This window comes from Cibotium barometz, chromosome 18 (genome assembly GCF_041138505.1).
Source record: "Cibotium barometz isolate CiBa-2024 chromosome 18, ASM4113850v1, whole genome shotgun sequence".
NCBI classification, from domain to species: Eukaryota; Viridiplantae; Streptophyta; class Polypodiopsida; order Cyatheales; family Cibotiaceae; genus Cibotium; species Cibotium barometz.
Window position 1 is genome coordinate 7,957,198 of NC_141063.1, and position 20,262 is coordinate 7,977,459.

General features: G+C 48.8%; 1 protein-coding gene across 1 annotated transcript in view; it reads right to left on the reverse strand.

Moving 5' to 3' along the window:
* Positions 1 to 20,262, reverse strand: part of HCAR (coenzyme F420 hydrogenase family / dehydrogenase, beta subunit family) — a 173,616-nt gene that overhangs the window by 49,259 nt on the left and 104,095 nt on the right. The window contains exons 9-12 of the mRNA XM_086812046.1: positions 7,097 to 7,159; positions 6,846 to 6,943; positions 1,545 to 1,580; positions 1,280 to 1,341 (exon numbers count right to left, since the gene is read on the reverse strand). Coding sequence (XP_086668172.1) covers positions 1,280 to 1,341; positions 1,545 to 1,580; positions 6,846 to 6,943; positions 7,097 to 7,159 — 259 coding nt within the window. The remainder of the gene's footprint in view (positions 1 to 1,279; positions 1,342 to 1,544; positions 1,581 to 6,845; positions 6,944 to 7,096; positions 7,160 to 20,262) is intronic.

The window sequence follows — 20,262 nt, forward strand, 5'->3', positions numbered from 1 at the left end:
GTAGCAATCCCCAGGAGTCTCACCATCATTGTCTTTGGGATTGCCCAAAGGCTCAGCAAGTTTGGCAGAGGATTCTATGCATTTTGACTATGGATCCGGGGCATTCCAACAGTAGTAGGACACTAGCAGTCCCAAGGCCTTCCGCCACACTCACACTCAGATTTCTAGAAGCGGCTGTGGGACAGTTTTCTGCCACGAACGATCACTCTTTTCATGTGGCAGCTAGCACACATGAGCTTGGCAGTTGGCACTTGGTATGTCAGAGGTGTGGCAATCCCTAGGAATCTCACCATCAGTCTTTGGGATTGCCCAAAGGCTTACCAGGTTTGGCAGAGGATCCTATGCATTTTCACTATGGATAAGACCCCTGCCCATATTGTTATGTGGGGCACAGTTGCATGGGCCAATGAAGCCGCAATCATCATGCCATAGGAGGAGGTAGGTGGGAGACTAACCCTTCAGGTCTCTCATCTTCGTATTTCTACAATGCCAGTTCCAGCTCCTCCCACGCGTTGCTGGACTCCAATGGTTCTAGCCAGAGATGGGAAATTTGCAACAGTAAAACTACGTGGCATGTATGGAGAGCTCAATGCAACGAAGCCATCCAAGGCAACCTAACCCTGCTAGAGAAGTCTATCCGGAGCATCTCGCTCGATATCATTCATACTCTCCGTGGTCAGTGGGGGCAGCTTCGCGGTGGCTTAGACCGCATGCGGAAGCACCAAGAGGCCTTCCTGAGGATCTGGCGGCATGGTCCCTTTCTTACAGATAGTGGTGGCGAGCCCACTTGGCATTACAGACCACCTGTGTGGTTGTTTCCCCCTCCCCCCATTGTATGAGATAGCCTTCTCCTCCTAGAGTGGCCAGCCGGAGGACAAGAACATCCTCCCCTTTTATACGTCTTGACTCTTGTTTCCCGTTTGTACTTGGCCATTTTGGATGTTTTTTCTCGGTAACTAATAGAAGAATCTTTTTTCCAGAAAAATATAAAATAAAACTCTCTGTGCCATAGTAAGATCTAGATTTTTCATCTTGTACAATCTCAGAGTCTCAGATCTCAGCTTTCAGTTTTCAGTTTTAGTTTACTGTTGCTTTTTCTTATTTCATCCAGGACAAGATTTCATGTACACTACGTACACATCATTTAGGTCTCATAGACCCTTTGGGTCTTTTGAAGACGTTAATATAACTCTCTCTCTCTCTCTCTCTCTCTCTCTCTCTCTCTCTCTCTCTCACACACACACACACACACACACACACACACACACGCATATCATACCTATAACATGAGGGTGCTATTACATCAGATAGCTTATCCGCAGGTAGGCAAAAATATGGAACCTGTTAGTAGTCACATATTGCACACATTTTTGTGAGATATGCATGCAATAACAGTACTCATACTTCAAAGACTTGAACTGAGATGTTACAGCACTAGAAACTAGCACAAAACCAAACAAATAAAAAGTTGACCTCTTCAATATGCCCATCAAGACATTACAGCACTAAAAACTAGCACAAAAGCAAACACGTAAATAGTTGACCTCTTCAATATGCCCATCCAGATGTTTGAAATGGACCTGTGTAAAGCATAGAAACAAACAAATTGGGTCACCATGGCATGTAGTTGACTTTTACACATCTAGATATACATAACAACAGGTGAATTTAGGCACCTTAAATTCCCAAACCTGTGCACAAATTCGTCAAAATCAGTGGAAACAAGCACATGATAACTACGCCACAGCAGCCAGACACAATTGGGTCACCATGGCATGTAGTTGACTTTTACACATCTAGATATACATAACAACAGGTGAATTTAGGCACCTTAAATTCCCAAACCTGTGCACAAATTCGTCAAAATCAGTGGAAACAAGCACATGATAACTACGCCACAGCAGCCAGACACAAAATACCAAGTTTCCCCATGTGCTCCTAAGGACTAAGAGGGGAAGGCTAAAGCATGGTATACCAACCTTGAATTCAATGTGGATGAGCTCATAACAAAGATGGCTGAAAGAACACCAGTTAAGCCTCCCGTCCCGGGAGTTGACCTTAATGCATCTCAGGATCAAGGACATCTGGGATTTTGAGCACGGACATCGGATGAGATGGGAAGATATCAAGACCAGGTTTAGCTAATAAGAGTTGCTAGAGATATTATCTTGATCAGAATTGCCTTATGGCCTGAGAACCTGGAATTTGAATTCAAAACCAGGGCTTACCTTGAGTCAAGGACTGGAGGTGGGCAAGCACTGGCCTTTTGGTATAGCCGAGATGGTATCAGCAAATTTGCATGTTTGGTTGATAGAAAGAGACTCAACACTAAGTGGGGGCTTGTGGGGTCTGCTCTATGCTTTTGAGATTTTCTAGAAGGCACCTATTAGTTCCAAACACAAAAGGTTCATTTGCAGGGTTGTGTTCAAGTGGAGGGAGCTATTGCTTGGAATTGCTAGGGAAGGCAACCAGTTGGGAATCATATTGAGGTCCTTTGCATGCTAGACGATATGCCTAAACAGAAATAAATTAATTTTTTTACTGAAAGTATAGGCTTGAGAGGATGATCTATGTTTTTGGCATTATCATAACATGCTAACTATGCGGAAACTTAATTGAGCGGAATCTTAATTGATGATGATTAACACTAAGCTATAGAGATTAATGCTAATCACATGAGCAATGATGACGTAGAGAAGTAGAGAGGAGAAGAGAGAGACTCTTAACCTTACCTACTCCTCCTGTATATTACTAATTGAATGAGTAATTACAATGATTGCAAATCATACTATTATGCATAAACTAAATGCTCAATGTTAATGAAAAATGCTAATATGGAGGTGCACTCTGCTGATCCAAATGTTGTGGTTGCATGCCCTTGGTCTTGGCTCTGCATCCTTATTGGCATATATTGCATGGTTGTAGTGCCACATGTGAACAGGGCATAACTAGGGGCATTTTTTCCCTTGGGTTTTTTCCCCCTAGCCAACATGGTGTGAAAGGACTCCTTTTTATTATTGTTGTACTTTGATATTATATGTGGGTTGACTTCTCAACTCCACACATTCCAATGCAATCCACATCTTTACATCTCTTTCTATCACCATCTCTATGATCTGTGTACTGTGTACCTCTGTGTGTAGCTGCAGCTCCCCTCCTGGGCCAACAGTGGCATCAGAATTGTAGGGACTGCTAGACACCACTCACAAAGCTCTAGACGAATCTGCTCGCCTGCGCCTTCGATGGCCTTCTTGGACGGACGGACCTGTTCGCCTGCACCTATGCCAGCGACGGCCTTTCTGACTGGCCCTCGCTTCTCCTTCCCTTCTCACACCCCATGCAGGCACTACTGTGCTGTGGTCTGCCACCGCCCATTTTCGCGGGCTGAGGTCCACCATCGGGCGCATCTGCAAGCACAGTGGGTGGCGCTCCACCCACTTTGTGCCTTACATGGCATGGACCTCACTTTGCCGTTCCATCCATCGCCGTCGCCACCATTTCATTCCGTCGACTTCGCCGTTTATTGTTCCGTACCCTCGCTGCCATCACTTTTATGTGCCGTCGCCTTGCCTGTAGCTGTCGTCTCCTCTCTGCTGTTGCAGGGGCTCTCCGTCGTCTCTATTCGCCTGTTGTTTGCTGTTCCAACCAGCTACAAGTTGTCGTCACTTCCGGTTTCAACCAGCTGCAATGGTTGAGCCTACCCAACCTACTGTTGTTCCTCCCCAGCCATCTGCAGGTGCAGAGTTCAGTAAAAATTGGGGCTTTTCAAAAAATCACGCTTTAATGCACAATTGGAGCTCCAGGGTACACAAAATTTTGGAGCTTTTGTGATTTATGTGCAATTGGAACAAAATTGATCCTAGTGGTGCATTAAGATTTGGGGCTTTTCACATTTGTGTGCAATTGGCACATCATACAGCTCATTGGTGCACAAAAATTTAGGGCTTTTCATTCTACATGCCTTGTTTGGATATTTGTGCAACGAATGTGCAAGGATTTGCATTGCAAGTGTCGTCAAGACACTCCAAACAATTATTTTGCAGCCTTGTATTTAGGGCAAAAAGTTTGCTCAAGAACTTGTGATTGTCTGGCACAGCACTACGGTACATTGGGATTTTGCCTACAAGTGTTATTTACAACACACTTGGTTGCAAGTGTTTACATACCTCTTAGCACAGAGATTTCAGCATTAGGGTTGGGAATGTAACTAATGTATTCGGGGTTTTGTCCCAAGAGGACAAACTGGACGGTAGTAATTGCTCCCTAGGGAGTTTTATGGTCCGAAATCTTCTTGTGGCCAAAGGTTTATGGGGTTATGTATCAAGTGAAGATATACACCTTACAAACATAGCACCTAACACACCTGGCCATTGTGTTGCTCAGCAAGTTGCAACACCAACTCCTCCCTCACATGAGCAGAAGAGACGGGATACTCGTGTGCCCAAGCGATGGGTTTGATTGCTTTGTCAGTAAAGCGATCAATTACACCGCATATCAGGTCTTGCCGGACCTCATGGCGAGCATGGGATGTATTGGAGACCATGTACCAGGCTAAGAATGAGGCCAAAGTTGCCTTTCTCAAACAGGAGTTGGAAAATGTGTCCATGGAAGATGGGGACAGCATGGTTGATCATCTTCTGAACATCCAAGATTTTCACGAGCAGTTGCTTAACATTGATGAGGTCATTCCTCCCGAAAAGGAGTTGGTCTTCCAAGACACTATCATCAGTGTCAAAAACTTAACCTAAATTTCCACACATCACTCACTCTATCTATGCGGGGGAAACCCGGAACCAATCTTGTTTGAAGAGCTGGTTGGTTTGTTGCTACAGGAGGAGCAATCAGAAGAATAAATCTTCCATCATGCATGGCAATGATGGAGCTTTTGTTGCCCAAGGCAAGGGAAAAGGAAAAGCCAAAAGCAATTTTCAGGCAAAGGCTGATTTGGGACAGCCTTCTCAAAAGGTTTAAAATGATAAAGGCAAGCCCAAGAAAAAGGGCAAGTGCCACTACTACAAAGAGCCGGGTCACTATGTAAATGAGTGCAAAAAGCGGCTTGCAAAGGAAAAGAAATAGAAAAGAGACACGGTTGTAGATTCCTCTTCATCACCTGCAATGAAAGATGATGTGTCAATAAGTCTTCTACAGGATGAGTGTTATGATGCATCATCTTTCACTGTAGGTGAAAGATGATGCTTTAGTAAATCTTGTGTAGGATGAATGGACTTTTCTTACTTGCAGTTATGATTTGGTTGTAAATGAGTGCAGAAAGCGGCTCGCGAAGGAGAAGAAATAGAAAAGCGGCATGGTTGTAGATCCTTCTTCATCACCTACAATGAAAGATGATGCATCAACAAATCTTGTGCAAGATGAGTGGACTTTTCTTACTTGCGGTTATATGGCATTATTAGAGCATGGTGTCTCTCAATGTCAATGAAAGACTCGACACATGGTAGCCTCTATATTCCAATTGTTGTAGGGCTGCACACAAATCTTGCTCCCTTCTATCTTCACTTGAATGGGACAATAAGCCTTCAGTGACTTATTGAAGAGGTGACAGATCCAATTATTTATAGGCTGCAAAGGAGATGAATCAGGGCAAGTTGATAAGGTCAAAATAGGACTGATTAAGCAATGGAGAGGAAAACGTGAGTGGCTTATAGGGAAAGGTGATGAAGTGGGCTGTTCAACGCCTACAAAGCTGGTCTGTGCTTTCAAACGGGGCTGCTAAGGTTGATTTAAGGTCATAAAAGGGGTGTCCAGCAGGGTGTATGCCCACAGTGGTGGCCATGATGTGGGAAAGCCGCTCATAGAAATGTAGAGTGGTACTCAATATAAAGCCAAGCAGGAAATGTTAGATGCATCTTCACAAAACAGTTGGGGAAGTGCTGAGACTATGAAACATCACAAAACACAGAAATCTATTATTTCTTGGTTATCTGTGGTAGAGATGATGTTTGAGAGTGGCTGCCTCTGGGGCATTTCTGCCATATGCCCACAATAAAGAGAGGAGGGCAAAACAAGTATGAAAGAAAGGAAGGTAAGCTCACTCCTATCCAGCGACAATCAACACTTTTGATACAGGAAGCCCCGTAGCATAGATGAAAATGGCAGCAAGCATGACTTCCTACACCCCAGTTGATATTTCCACTTTGACGCAGCAGAAACATCTAAGATCTAGAAAAAAAAGTTACACTTACACAAAGCTGCAAGTCTCCATTCCCAGAAGATCACCCATGCCAGTTATGTTTGCACAAAGTCCTATCCATCCATAACCCAAAACCTCCTCAAGGTTTCAGGTTGATTGATAAACCCCCAAACTTGCGTCTAAGAGACTGCTTCTTTTCTAGACAGATTTTCAATGAAATTTGATCAAAGGATCTTTCCCAACACCAGAAAAGTAGCCGTAGTTTAGGATTACTCAAATACCACATAAGCTAACTTCTGCTGGACACAATCTCAAAAAACATAAACCTTGCACTGCATCCTGTCATCACAACACAGAACCTAACACTAACTTGTCCTACATAATCTACATGGTCCCAAAATTTGGAATTAACCACAATACTTAAACCCACTAATATTAGCTCCATATATAAAGAAGCTGAAAGCCTAGACTGCATCCCTATCCACAAATGATATACACTAGAAATGGACAACGGGACCCTCTTTACCTATCATGTAATTTCAGTATAGACTCATCCTCCTGCGACACTCCCAAAGTCCCAAGCAAATTTTGACTTGTCCCGTAATGCACATAATAACTTCTCATTGGCTTCTGTCTTCGAATTTTTCCTTTCATCCAAAATTAATAACGTTGGGGGTGGTGGTAAGGCAGTAGTCACCTTGTAGTCCTGCATGAACTCATAATGTAAAACCGTGTCCGCATCACCACTTGCCAGCTTCAAAAACTTATCCAGTCCTTGCCTATGGCCATTGTCCACTGACAACCACATGAATATAGTTGACTTGCAAAAAGCATCATCCAAGGTAGCCTTAAAAGTATGAAGCATAAGGAGAAACCAACTTTATGACCAGCGTCTCAAAAGGAAGTCATTTTCGAGTTTAAAAACCAAACATATATACAAAGACTAACCGCAATTTGTCCCAAGTACATAGAGCTTTTCTAGCCCCAAATAATTCTCCACAGATCGTAAAGCTGCAAAAAGTCAAAAAAAAAGTGTCTTGACTCTCTCTTTTGATACCATTGTAATTTTGTCATGTGTATAACCTCAAGATAAGGTTGCTTGTGCCATGCTTACTGCAGAACTATGACAATGCAAAAGGTGGTGCCTTCACATGATCTATTTAGAAGTTTACTCACATACCTCAAAATGTGTGTGTGATTTTTTCTTTTGTGGTTTGGAGGGATACCTATAAATCTATTTATTTATGTATAACAATCAAATGACAAAGAAATGCATGTGTGCACACATGTATGTGTGTGGTTTTTTGGGAAAGCGGTCACTTAGTAGGACACATGTAGATTCTCATCATGCATCTTATTATTTTATAGATCATGCTCTCATTGCCAATATATGTGTCACCAATTCCGACATTTCCTAGTATGAAAGGGGTTTGTGGACTCCAGGATGTCTAAATATTTGGAAAGTACAAGCTTTGGGAATGGCGGGCTATCTAGTACAAAAAGATTATGAAGTATATTGACTATTTAAGGACTATTTTGAAGGCATCCATCGCAAAGAAATATTGAAGGGAATGAGACATGTGTGTTCTTGCTACTCTCCTCTAGGCCGAATACGTTTTATTGGAATGGACAATTGATAAAGGCACCACCTCAAGGATCTCTAGAATTGGGTAGTTCTGGGGAGCTTTTTTTTTTTCCTGCAAGCATGTACTTATATGCATGAAGTGCTCACTAATTCATGCCCATACAATCAACACATACACGCTTGTTTATACATCGTGGCTTCCACTCCCACCAGGTTCAACGGGGCATGTGCAAAGCGGCCCTCCACAACACCAAGATCTTGTGCAAAAAAATGTATAGATGGACCATAAAGTAGGCCCCCAAAAGTACAAATGAGATGGCAGACAAACTGGCGGAGACTTGCTTTGGCTAGACAAGTGAGGATTCATTGTATGGATTATAAATGCCCCTGTTATAATCACTTTTGATGTGATATAAGATTACGTTTTAGGTTGAGGCAAATGGTAATGAATAGTAGGAAGAGCAACCAACTTTCCGGAAGTGGGCTTGAAGCTATCTTAGAATTAAAGTGGAAGTGCCATTTCAAGTTCTTCCATGGGAGCCGATTTCCTCTCCAAGCACAATCCGAGTCGGAACGTAGCTACATTTTTAAAATGTCCACCACAGGGCTCGATTTAGGAGTTGATATCGTTCAATGCATTGACGTTGATAAGAATGGAGACCTCAAGGATGCATGGGTGTGTTTTGATCACGTTCATCGAATAGATGGATGGCACATGATGGCTACACATGTGTATGACCCGCAACATCAAGTATCCATCACCTTCCCTTGTGTGTGATTAGGTCTCTAACTTGTCTATCCACTAAAACTGTTCTGTTCTTTGTGGGCAGGTTGCAACAATTACTAAAAATAGCATGGCTAGAGTTTCAGCAGGGGGACAAGGTTGCCCAAGCAATGTTTTGGGATAATCTATATGCTGTAATGGTTGAGCACACATGCAATCGAGCTAATTTTTGTGGTTTTATGGTTGACGAGACAGCTACCACAATTGGAATGCCATACGGCGTGCGTTCAACAATGGAAAGGCAATGCCAGATAGGGAGAGGTCGTGCCTTTTTCATTGGTGAGCCAGCCTCAACAGTCACATGGAGCAGCATATTTTCTCATGTCATCGTGAGAAAGCCACATCAAAATGTGTGAAGAATGGAGAACATGCGCTACTGTTTGAAGATTCTTTGTTTAAATTTAGAAAAATCAGTGCTTGGTAGGCCACTGGTAAGGCGGTAGATCATAGCCTTTGCAAGCTTGATAGTTGGCTAAGCTCATGGCACTACCATGTAGGACACTAGGAACACTTTATTGTTCAGGGTGGGAAACCGAAGGTAAATGTGATGGTGCCATGGACAAACCTGGCTGAATCCAAACACGAGAGCTAGCTTGCTAGAGAGGGATATAAGCACAAGATATCCTTATATGATGTATGCATCACTGACATGATAAATGCAATCCTGCAAAGTGCTCGACAACTTGCATTCATGGAGGGCAAGTACATTGGAAGCGGCCCTGATTTGCAAGTGCTCATGGATAGGACCATGTCACGTCAAAAAACAACCCCTTCCCCTGGTGCAACCTCTTGGGTGGTGGGTGATTCTATTATGGAACACCCATGTTTGCTGATCAAATGAAGTTCAAATGAGAGAAGAAGATGATGAGAGCAAAGAGGCCTCTAAACTAGGGAAAGACATAGAATGTTGCAAATTGTAGCCACAGACCTGATTATGTATCTGTCACTTGTTGATCGTGTTGATGCACATAGCAAGGCAGCCAAGAAAGATAAGGGGAATACTGTAGCTATCATTGCCCTAGAGGTAGACATCCATGACACCAAATGGGCTATAGACGAGTACCAGTGAGTAGTAGAGTAAAATGCTAGCATTGGTTGTCTGGAAGGAAGTGTGATGCTCCTTTAAAAGCTGGAGATGTGGTCCCATGTTTCTCAAGTGATTGCCAGCTAGGGCAGTGGAGGAGAGAGAAGATGTGTTTTTTTTTGCAACACCAATGTGTGTCACACATACAATCCATGCAAGCAGATATTACAGAAACCAACAGATGTCCCTCCAATATGGCAAATAGCATTGGGCAGCACTGTATCTGCTGGGGAAGAAATAGGTCTAGTGAAGGCAAGCTTTGACATTGGCATGAGTTTGGAAGAGTTAAAGAGACTAGACAAAAGCGAGATACACTTAGATGCCACACTGACTAATGTTGAAGAGGGTACTGGCAGGAAACAACCTTATCGTATGGGTATTTCAAATGCAGCATATGAATAAATACAAGTAACACTGAATTTGAAGGCAAGAGTTGTCCACCAACATGTGTACAAAGAAGGTGTTAAAGAACTCTTCTATCTAGCAGATGAGGACAAACAGGCTCAACCTTTTGATGTATTCATCCTAGGACAACCATCATGTTCTTACCCCAAGTTTGTGGAAAGAACAAGTAACAAGAAGAAGTATCCACCATGCAAGCATATATATACTATGTGTTTTTGATGTTATTGGGCAAGATGTAAACTACAACATGCACATCCACACCAGCCTAGAATAGCTCAACATATCTTGAAAGAAACATATCTTGAAAGACATGCTTACGAAGGTTGTGCAGACTGTCACAATCAGCAACCCAATAAATAGTGACTGTGACTTTTGTCTCCATGTTGTATACAATCTTTGTCGAGCTATGTTTCACATTGTACACATCTTTGTCAAGTTATGTTTCACATTGTACACAGCTTTTGTCTAATTATGTTTCGCATTGTCTACACCCTTTTTAATTTGATGGTTATGGTAAAATCTTGGGCATATTTGTGGATTTTTGAACCTTCCTATTATCAACCACCTAGTAAGCACCTTTCTAGTCCCCACAGACCACATCAAAAATAAAATGATGCTCGCTGCTCTCTCACTTGTGCTCGCTCCGTAGACGCACCCCGCCTTTTAGCATGGTGTGTGGACTGAAGGCAGTAGTGCCCATGGAGTTCCTCACATAGAGCCTCACGATAGCAGTAAGTCTCTCTCCGGAAGAATCAGAGGTGCACATGATTGCTCAACTCCTTAAGTTGGATGAAAGAAGACTGCACAGTGCATTAACAACCAAAATTATATAGAAAAGGAGAAAATTACAAGTGGACAGGAACATGAAATTCAAGATCTTCAAAGAAGGAGATGCAATCTCTCTTTTCTCATCAAGAATGGGACCCCACCTAGGAAAATTGAAAATGAGATGGACGGGCCTATTCAAAATTATTTAAAAAAATGGGGACAGGAACGTTTGAGCTGGCAAGTCTGGATGGAGAAAGCCTAAGGAAACTAGTGAATGGGTATAGGCTGAAGCCTTATTTATGGAAGAATGCCAAAACAAGAAAGAAAAGTGTGTCTAGAAGGAAAAATGTATCCAGATTAAAATCCAGATCCGAAGAATGTTCAACAAGCAAAATCTGAGTTCAAGAGACGGAGAATGTCCAACAAGTAGGAGCCGACTCCACTCATGATTAGGATTCGGAAGCTGGACAGGATTCTTGAGAAAATAAAAATAGAAAATAACAGAATCCAAAATTAGGTATTACATACGTAAATATTATTGTGGTGTGTGCAGAGATCGAGGAGCCAGTTGGCAAGAAAATCCAGGTTGTCGCCCAGAAAAAGGGTGCATGGATGGGAAGGGAAACGTGTCGCGTCACCATTGCCTATTCTTAGCCCAATCATTAATGACCTCGTAAATGGTGCAGTAGGCAGTCATAGTCAGATTTTGAAAGGGATTTGTGAAAATCATGGAGATGTCGAGAAGTTATAGTCATACCTAGGGAAGGCATGCATCACGACAATGGCTCGATACCTCTCCATCAAAGGCCTAATTTGCAAATCACTGAGTAAAAAGTCCTTGCTAACTAATACTTCCTGGGTGGCGATCGAATCGCCCGTAGCTCGCTGAAGCTCCCGCCTCCACCCTGCACTGCGCGTCTATACGCCCCCCCTTTCTCTGTCACCTGTTCGCCCCCCACCTCTCCGCCGTTTCGCCTCTTCACCCCCCGCCTGCCTTCGCTCCCCTCTTCTCGCTGTTGCGCCCCCTCCTGCCTCGCTGCTGCGCCTCCCCCCTCCTCGCCATTTCGTCCCCCCCCCGCCTAGCCGCCTCTTTGTATTTTCGCCCCCAACCCCCTCTTCGCCTGTTCGCCCCCCCTCCCCTTTGTCACCTGTTCGCCCCTCACCTTTCCGCCTGTTCGCGCCAGCGTCCCGCCTCCCCTCCCTTTAGCTTTGTTGCCGCCCCCCCCCCCCCCCCCACACCAGGGCTTCTCCTTCGTTTTCCCCCTCTCCCTCCTCTTTCGTGCTGTTGTTCACCCCTAGGGGGTTTTGTTTTTCTTCATTTTCATCCGGTCTTCCGCCTCTTTGGGTGCAGCCCGCTTCTTGCAGGTTTTCCGCATTCGCCTCGCCTTCGCCTGAGCTTCAGACTCTGATGGAGACTCCTCCCGCCTCGCCTCAGAGGGACTCACCCGCAGCCCCCTCGCCCGCCCCCGAGGACATCCCCATCAGGCTTTCTCTTTCGCCGGAAGAGGAAGCGAGCCTCACTGCAGAGGTGGAACGCCTCCACGCTCATTCCACCATCTGCCGTATAGTCGGCACTCGCCCCAGCAGAGGGGAGATCAGGGATCTTCTTCAGGCTCGCCTTCTTGCAGATGTGGGCAAGATCCTAGATGTACAGCTCCTGGGCCGGGGCCATTATTTGATCGAGTTCGAGGCCGCCCAGAGCGTTGCCAAGGTCCTTGCCATGAGTCCTCTGGACATCAGGGGTGCTCAGGCTTTCTTCAGACCTTGGCAGCATGGATTTGACCCAACAGCGGCGGAGCAGGGAGAGCGCCTCTTCCATGTTACAGTTTGCTTCCCTGGACTCCGCCGGGAGTATCTTCCGCTCCTCTCCAGGCTCGGAGCATTGGTGGGCTCTGTACTAGAGACGGGCCCCTCAGCAGCTTCAGTGGTGGCCAGAGCAGCTGGGCTACCTTCGGTCAGAGTGTTGGTGTCTGACATCTCCTCCCTTCCTAAGGTCATTCAGCTACCTAGGATAGGGGGGGGGTGGATAGATCAGAGAGTGGAGTTCTCGGGGCTCCCGAACCAGTGCTTCATTTGCAGGCAGGTCGGTCATCTGGCCAAGGCCTGCCCTCGCAGGAGACCTCGATCCTCACCACAGCAGCAGGCTACTGATGGCCCGCCCACAGATTCGGCTCGGCAGGCTGCCTCAGGGACACCTGCTCAGGCCACAGAGACCTCGGAGTGGCAGCCTGGACAGGGGCGCCGCCGAGGGAGACAGCCACAGCAGCACGCACAGAGACCGCTGCAGCAGCAGCCACAGTCTCAGCCTCACTGGGTTCCCGTGAGGAACAGCTTTGCTCCCCTTCAGGAGGAGACCCCTGCAGCGACCGAGGACCAGGAGATGCCAGCTCCCCCTTCTTCACCCCCCCCACCCCCGTCCCCTCCCACCGCCTCGCTTCCACCTTCGCCTCCTCCCGCCCCCGCTCCGGTTTCGGCAGCGGCTCCCTCTCCACCTCCCTCGCCTCCCCCTCCGCCCGCCTCACCTTCCCGGGAGACCCTGGCAGTTCCCTGGCGCTCACCTGCAGTCCGGAGAGCGCTGAGCGCACTGACCTCGCTCGAGCATCACAGAGGAGACCTATGCCGATTAGGGCCTCACGGATTTCATCTATCCGCAGTCGGTTGAGTCGCCTTGGCATTAGACAGCGCTCGGAGGCCTTTGATTATACCTTTACACGGCTTTTTGGAGCAGAGGGCCCCCATGAGCCAGCACCCATTCGAGTTCATGTAGTGATACCTCCGGCCCGCGGGGAGGAGGCACTAGACTCAGCGGTGGCCTTCTCGTTCCCTCTATGTGGACCTTGTGATCGGGAGTGGACTCTAGAGCTCGCTCTCAGCACTTTGAAGACTCAAGCAGTTGAGTTTTCTCACCACATGAGCGATCTGGAGGTGACTGATGTGATAGGCCGACTTTGGGAGTTGGCTCATTTTTTCTTGGATCCCGGGAGTGTGGATACCTCAGGGATTTGGCATTTGGTCGTGCGCATAGTGGCAGACTTGGCACGCGACCCTGGATATGTGAGTATACACGAGGTTTCTCTGTCAGAGCAAGAGGCAGTCGCCATGGGCCACAGCCACTGGCGCCTGATCCGGGATTCTTGCAGTACACCGGGTGGGCAGATTCGCAGCCGTTCGGATGGGGACTACTCTCCATCCAAGCCGCTTGCGAAGGCCCGCCGTACGGCTGAGACAGCATCCACCTCAGCAGGGCATCCATGAGGATCATCTCATGGAATGTACAGGGCCTTGGCGGAGCACACTTTATACGCTATCGAGGTTGCTTGAGGCAGGAGCTTCAGAGATGCCTGGTTGGTGGCAGCATTGACATTTTGATGATGCAGGAGCACCACTTGGGTGAGAGCAGGATCCGGAGATATGGTTCGGTGATGCCTGGTAGATGGGACACTTTTTGGTCTGCAGGGTTTGGTCCTTTGGGTGGACAGGGAGGAGTATGCATGGTTATTGCAGATGTATGGCGGCAGGCCATTGTGGATCGAGGGATCATTGTGCCTGGTAGAGCACAGTATGTCATTCTGAGGATGCATGATGAGCTATTGGGTGTGCTCAACATCTATGCGCCCAATCATGCTAGTGCCAGAGTAGAGTTCTGGACTCAGGTTACAGATGCATTGCCAGAGGCCGCACATTGGTGTGTTGGGGGAGACTTCAACATGCTTGAGGACCCGGCAGATAGGGTGGGAGGCAGTCATGTTACAGTGCACGGCACGGAGCTTGCAGCTTGGGACCGGTTTTGCATGTCACTGAGGATCACTGATGCATGGCAGCATGGGGCTTTCTCCCGGTCTTAGGACAGTCTTAGTTTCTCTCGGTCGGATCGCCGGCAGGGAGGGACTAATCTATCACGGATTGATCGCTTTTATGTGGGCGATTGGTTAGGGGAGCGAGGGGGCTCCGTCGGCATTCTCACTGGCACCTCATTTTCAGATCATGCGCCAGTTATATTGACATTGGAGGAGGGGACACGGGAGCCCAGCTTGCAGTTGAGGATCCCAGAGAGGGTACTTGCAGATCCCAGTCTCGCTGAGGACATTGAGAGGATCTGGCATGATAGTCATCTGACCAGGATGCAGCGGGCCAGTGTGCCCAGGGACTCATTGATCTTAGCTCTTTTCTACACGCTGCAGCTTTGACACGGCTGGGAGAGATTCGCGAGCGGGAGCAACGGCTGAGACGCAGCCTTGCTTCGCTACAGCGCCTTCAGGAGCAGCAGCCTGCATGTGAGTGGGTGGCGTCCCAGCTGAGCCAGGCACGCCAGGAGGTTAGAGAGGTAGAGGAGCAGAGACATGAGTATTACTATCGTCGTCAGGCCTCTCAGGAACTTTCTGTGGTCTGAGCGAGACGGTCAGCCAGCTCGGGCAAAGGTTGCATGGGCAGTTATTACACTTCCGCTGGCTCAGGGCGGTTTGGGCATTATAGATCCAGTCGATCAGAGTAGAGCCTTATTGGGGAAGCTTATTGTTCGGGGGTTGCTTCCAGGCGCTGAGCCTTGGAAAGAGCTCCTCTTGCAGCGACTGCAGGCTCGGGCGCCCCCTGCAGGGGGTACTTGGGCACCAGAGGTTCGCTGGATCTTCATAGAGATGAGGAGGACAGGCCTCAGTAGAGGATGGGAGGACAGATTTGCTTTGAGTATCCTGAGAGCTTGGGAGCTGCTGAGACCGGGGCTTTCTCAGCGGCCTCCTTCTTGTGTTGAGGAGCGGGCCAGGCAGCCGCTCATCTGGAGCCCAGCGGTTCGTACGGAGCAGGGTCATATGCTGGGTTCTCGGCCTCGTCTAGCCTGGGGACCTTTAGCGGCAGGCCCAGCTCGTAGTTTTGGAGACTGGCAGGCTTTCTGCAGTCTACCACAGGAGACCCAGGTGGAGAGGCTGAGTCACTTCAGAGGGGGGTTGATTATGAGGGATGATATTCAGGAGGCACTTACAGAGGAGTGGTTCACACCCCTCGAGCCAGTGGCCCCACGGTGGATGGGAGCCTTTACACAGTTGGAGATCCTGATTGCTGTCAGAGCCAGCACTGAGGATGGCAGATGCCTCTATTATGAGATTCAGGATGAGGGCAGACTCCAGAGAGTGGAGGTGGAGTCGCCTTTGGTTGCAGAGTGCACCTTTCAGAGGATTCGGGTAGTGGCTGCCGCTTCTCGGAAGTGGCATATTGACCCCGACCTTGCTGATGTGCTCCCGGATTGGCGCATATGGGCATATGCAGCGCGCCCCTTGGCCCGGCTACAGTGGGACCCCGGGGAGTACGAGTGGCATGATCCTTATGCATCCCTTGAGGCCACAGAGATCACTTTTTTCCAGTATACTGTTCGGCTGGGACGGCATATTTTGACGGCAAGGAGGACGGTTTCTCCAGCGGCAGCGGGGCATTGGCGATTGCAGGGACTTTCACAGGAGTTCCTGGAGGATTTCTGGGCTCGGCTCTGGGCTAGTCGACAGGCCCGCAGGATCTCGGCTTTTCAGTGGCTGGTCGCCCACAGGGGCTCAGCAGTTGACACTTGGCTTGTTTACAGCGGTCTTCCGGCGGCCTGCGTCCGATGCGGCCACCCTATGGAGACACAGAGACATTGCCTTTGGGACTGCCCTCAGGCACAGCAGATTTGGCTGCGGATGCTGCGTATTCTGGCCCCCCTCTCTCCAGAGGGTATGTTTACGTGGGGTGCCGCTGCTTGGTCGACTTCGTCAGGGCCTGCTATGGGCTATGAGATGGAGCAGGGCAGTCAGGCCATCAGATTTATTAGGGGCCAGCCTCGCCTGGTTCTGGCACCGGATTTCTCGTCCGCCAGCTGGACACAGGAGAGGGATTTACGATGGGAGCTCCTCAGCAGCCTCACCATCTGGTTCACCTGGAGGGCCCGGTGCTTTACGGCCTTTGAGGGGAGGTTAGAGCCACCAGCAGAGACTGTTCGGGGGATTTGGCAGGAGTTGATCCACACCCTGCGAGGACAGTACGACCGCATCCGGGGAGACTCGGATGAGGCGATCTTACGGCGCCAGGCCTTTCACACCACTTGGCACTGCGGCCCGTTCTACACCCTACACACGGGATCCCCCCGTTGGCACTACAGGCCACCTGTTTGGCTCTTCCCCCCCCCCCCCCTATTGTATGATTTAGCCGCTCAGTTCTTTATATTGATGCTTGTATTTTGCAGCACCTAGGGAGAGTCTCCCGGGCTGCCATGATGTATTCACTGCTCTTCTCTCTCTTAGGAGCAGGAGAGATCTTTTGTAGCCCTACGGGCGTTTTTACATAACTAATGAAAGGATCTTTTCTCGGAAAAAAAAAAAAGTCCTTGCTAACTAGGTCTCTTGCTGAAGCTCCCGCCCCCTCTCCCTGCTCGCGTTGTTGCACTGCGCCCATCGCCTTCCCTACCTGCTCGCCCCCTCGCTTCCTCCTCGCTTCTTCCTTCTCCGCCTTCCCTGCATTGCCCGCCGCCCCCCGCCGCCTTTCGTTTAGCCCCCCCCCCGTCTGCATTCGTTGCTGCGCCCCCCCCCTTCCGCCTGCCTTCGCTGCTGCCCATAGCTCTGCTCGCCGCCTTCCTCTCCCTTACGCCTCCCCCCCCTTGTCTTCGCGCCCTCCTCCTCTCTGCAGCGACTCATTCCCCCCCCTCCGCCAGTTCGCTTTTTCCTCCCATCCCTCTTGCGCGCAGCCCCTGCCCTCCCCCCCCCCTTTTTTTTAGGTTTTATCTCCTTCGCCTCCCCCCCCCCCCCCCCCTTCCCTCCTTTTCTTGCTTCCGCCCCCTGGGGGTTTTGGTTTCATTTTTCGCTCCGTATTCCGCCTCTCTGTGTGCAACTCGGTTCCAGCAGGTTCCCGCCTTCGCCGCAGCTTCAGACTCTGATGGAGATCTGCATAGCATGCTTGTACTACCCCTTCAGCATATAGAGATGCATCTTGCCTTAGCACTCCATCCACATCCCCACCCCCCTTATATTGTTTGTATATGGGCTCCACCGATCCATGATGATTCACAGTTGTATCCAGACACATGCACACTTTTTTCTTTTGTTTCTTTTCTTCCGATGACCGGAAGAACACAGTTGTATTATTCTTTGTCTCATAGGCCGACTTTGGCCTCTCGTAGACGTTAATATATCTTTCTTTCTTTCTTTCTCTCTCTCTCTCTCGGCTATACATTGATGAGATATCTGGCTACATCGATAGACGGGGAGGACCAGGAGCACAGCTGGTAGGAGTCTTGATACCTATCTTATTGTATGCAGATGACATTGTCCTTATCTCTGATTCACCAGAGGGGCTGCAGAGGCACTTGGATGAATTACGGGCCTTTTGTGAGGATCTGGACCTCATGGTGAACCTTGGGAAGACCAAGGTTATGATCTTTAACACATCCCCACAATGGGTAGGTAGATCTGCACCTCAGTTTACATATAGTGGGCAGCCCGTGAAGTACGTGGCCTCTTATGTATATCTTGGGATCACTTTTGCCGGGCCTCAATTCTCTATGCGCAAGGCAGCCAAAACCAAATTGATGTGAGGGTATGCAGCTCTGGACTCACTTGAGAGGCATTGCTCACAAATACAATTTCAAGAGCCGAGGAGGAAGCTCTGGCTATTTGACACATTAGTCACACTTGCATTATTGTATGGAGCTCCCATTTGGGGTCCCAATTTATACCACAAGAGGAGACAATTTATACCACAAGAGGAGACCGAGAAGGGAATCAACTGTGACAGATACAGGAGAGGTATATGAATGGGTGGAAGCCGATGGAGAGGCCACTAGTGATGATGATCTTGCCACATGATCAGGAGTAAGCCTTCAGTGTCACATGAGATTGTACGAGTGGAGATGGGAGCTACCCCTATCATAATAGAGGCTCTTTTCCAGACAATGACATACTCGCACAAGTTATGGGAGGTCCCACTAGATAGATAACCTTGGCTTGCCCTAGAGATCTCGAGACAGCTGGCACTTGATGGAGACACGTAGTGTTTGTATGCACAAGTGAGCACTTGGTTTGATATGCATGGCATGCAAATGGGGGCACTCCCACCATTTTAGTATAGCATAGAGGCCCCTACTTTTGCTATGAGCTGCACAAAACAGAAAACGGTGACCAAGAAGGACATTGTGAGATTGGATACTCAAAGGACCTAGCATCCACCCCTCCAACCCCTAGGGACAAAAATGGCTTTCTACAGAGACCATCTTCTTCACATGACGGAGGACACCTTCATCATATGCCCGCACTACATGGATACACATCTCTCATTCAGGGTGCAATGTGCTTCCAGGCGCTGAGCCTTGGAAAGAGCTCCTCTTGCAGCGACTGCAAGCCCGGGCGCCTCCTGCAGGGGGTACTTGGGCACCAGAGATTCGCTGGATCTTCATAGAGATGAGGAGGACAGGCCTCAGTAGAGGATGGGAGGACAGATTTGCTTTGAGTATCCTGAGAGCTTGGGAGCTGCTGAGACCGGGGCTTTCTCAGCCGCCTCCTTCTTGTGTTGAGGAGCGGGCCAGGCAGCCGCTCATCTGGAGCCCAGCGGTTCGTACAGAGCAGGGTCATATGCTGGGTTCTCGGCCTCGTCTAGCCTGGGGACCTTTAGCGGCAGGCCCAGCTCGTAGTTTTGGAGACTGGCAGGCTTTCTGCAGTCTACCACAGGAGACCCAGGTGGAGAGGCTGAGTCACTTCAGAGGGGGGTTGATTATGAGGGATGATATTCAGGAGGCACTTACAGAGGAGTGGTTCACACCTCTCGAGCCAGTGGCCCCACGGTGGATGGGTGCCTTTACACAGTTGGAGATCCTGATTGCTGTCAGAGCTAGCACTGAGGATGGCAGATGCCTCTATTATGAGATACAGGATGAGGGCAGACTCCAGAGAGTGGAGGTGGAGTCGCCTTTGGTTGCAGAGTGCACTTTTCAGAGGATTCGGGTAGTGGCTGCCGCTTCTCGGAAGTGGCATATTGACCCCGACCCTGCTGACGTGCTCCCGGATTGGCGCATATGGGCATATGCAGCGCGCCCCTTGGCCCGGCTACAGTGGGACCCCGCGGAGTACGAGTGGCATGATCCTTATGCATCCCTTGAGGCCACAGAGATCACCTTTTTCCAGTATACTGTTCGGCTGGGACGGCATATTTTGACGTTGAGGAGGACGGTTTCTCCAGCGGCAGCGGGGCATTGGCGATTGCAGGGACTTTCACAGGAGTTCCTGGAGGATTTCTCGGCTCGGCTCTGGGCTAGTCGACAGGCCCGCAGGATCTCGGCTTTTCAGTGGCTGGTCGCCCACAAGGGCTCAGCGGTTGGCACTTGGCTTGTTTACAGCGGTCTTCCGGCGGCCTGCGTCCGATGCGGCCACCCTATGGAGACACAGAGACATTGCCTTTGGGACTGCCCTCAGGCACAGCAGATTTGGCTGCGGATGCTGCGTATTCTGGCCCCCCTCTCTCCAGAGGGTATGTTTACGTGG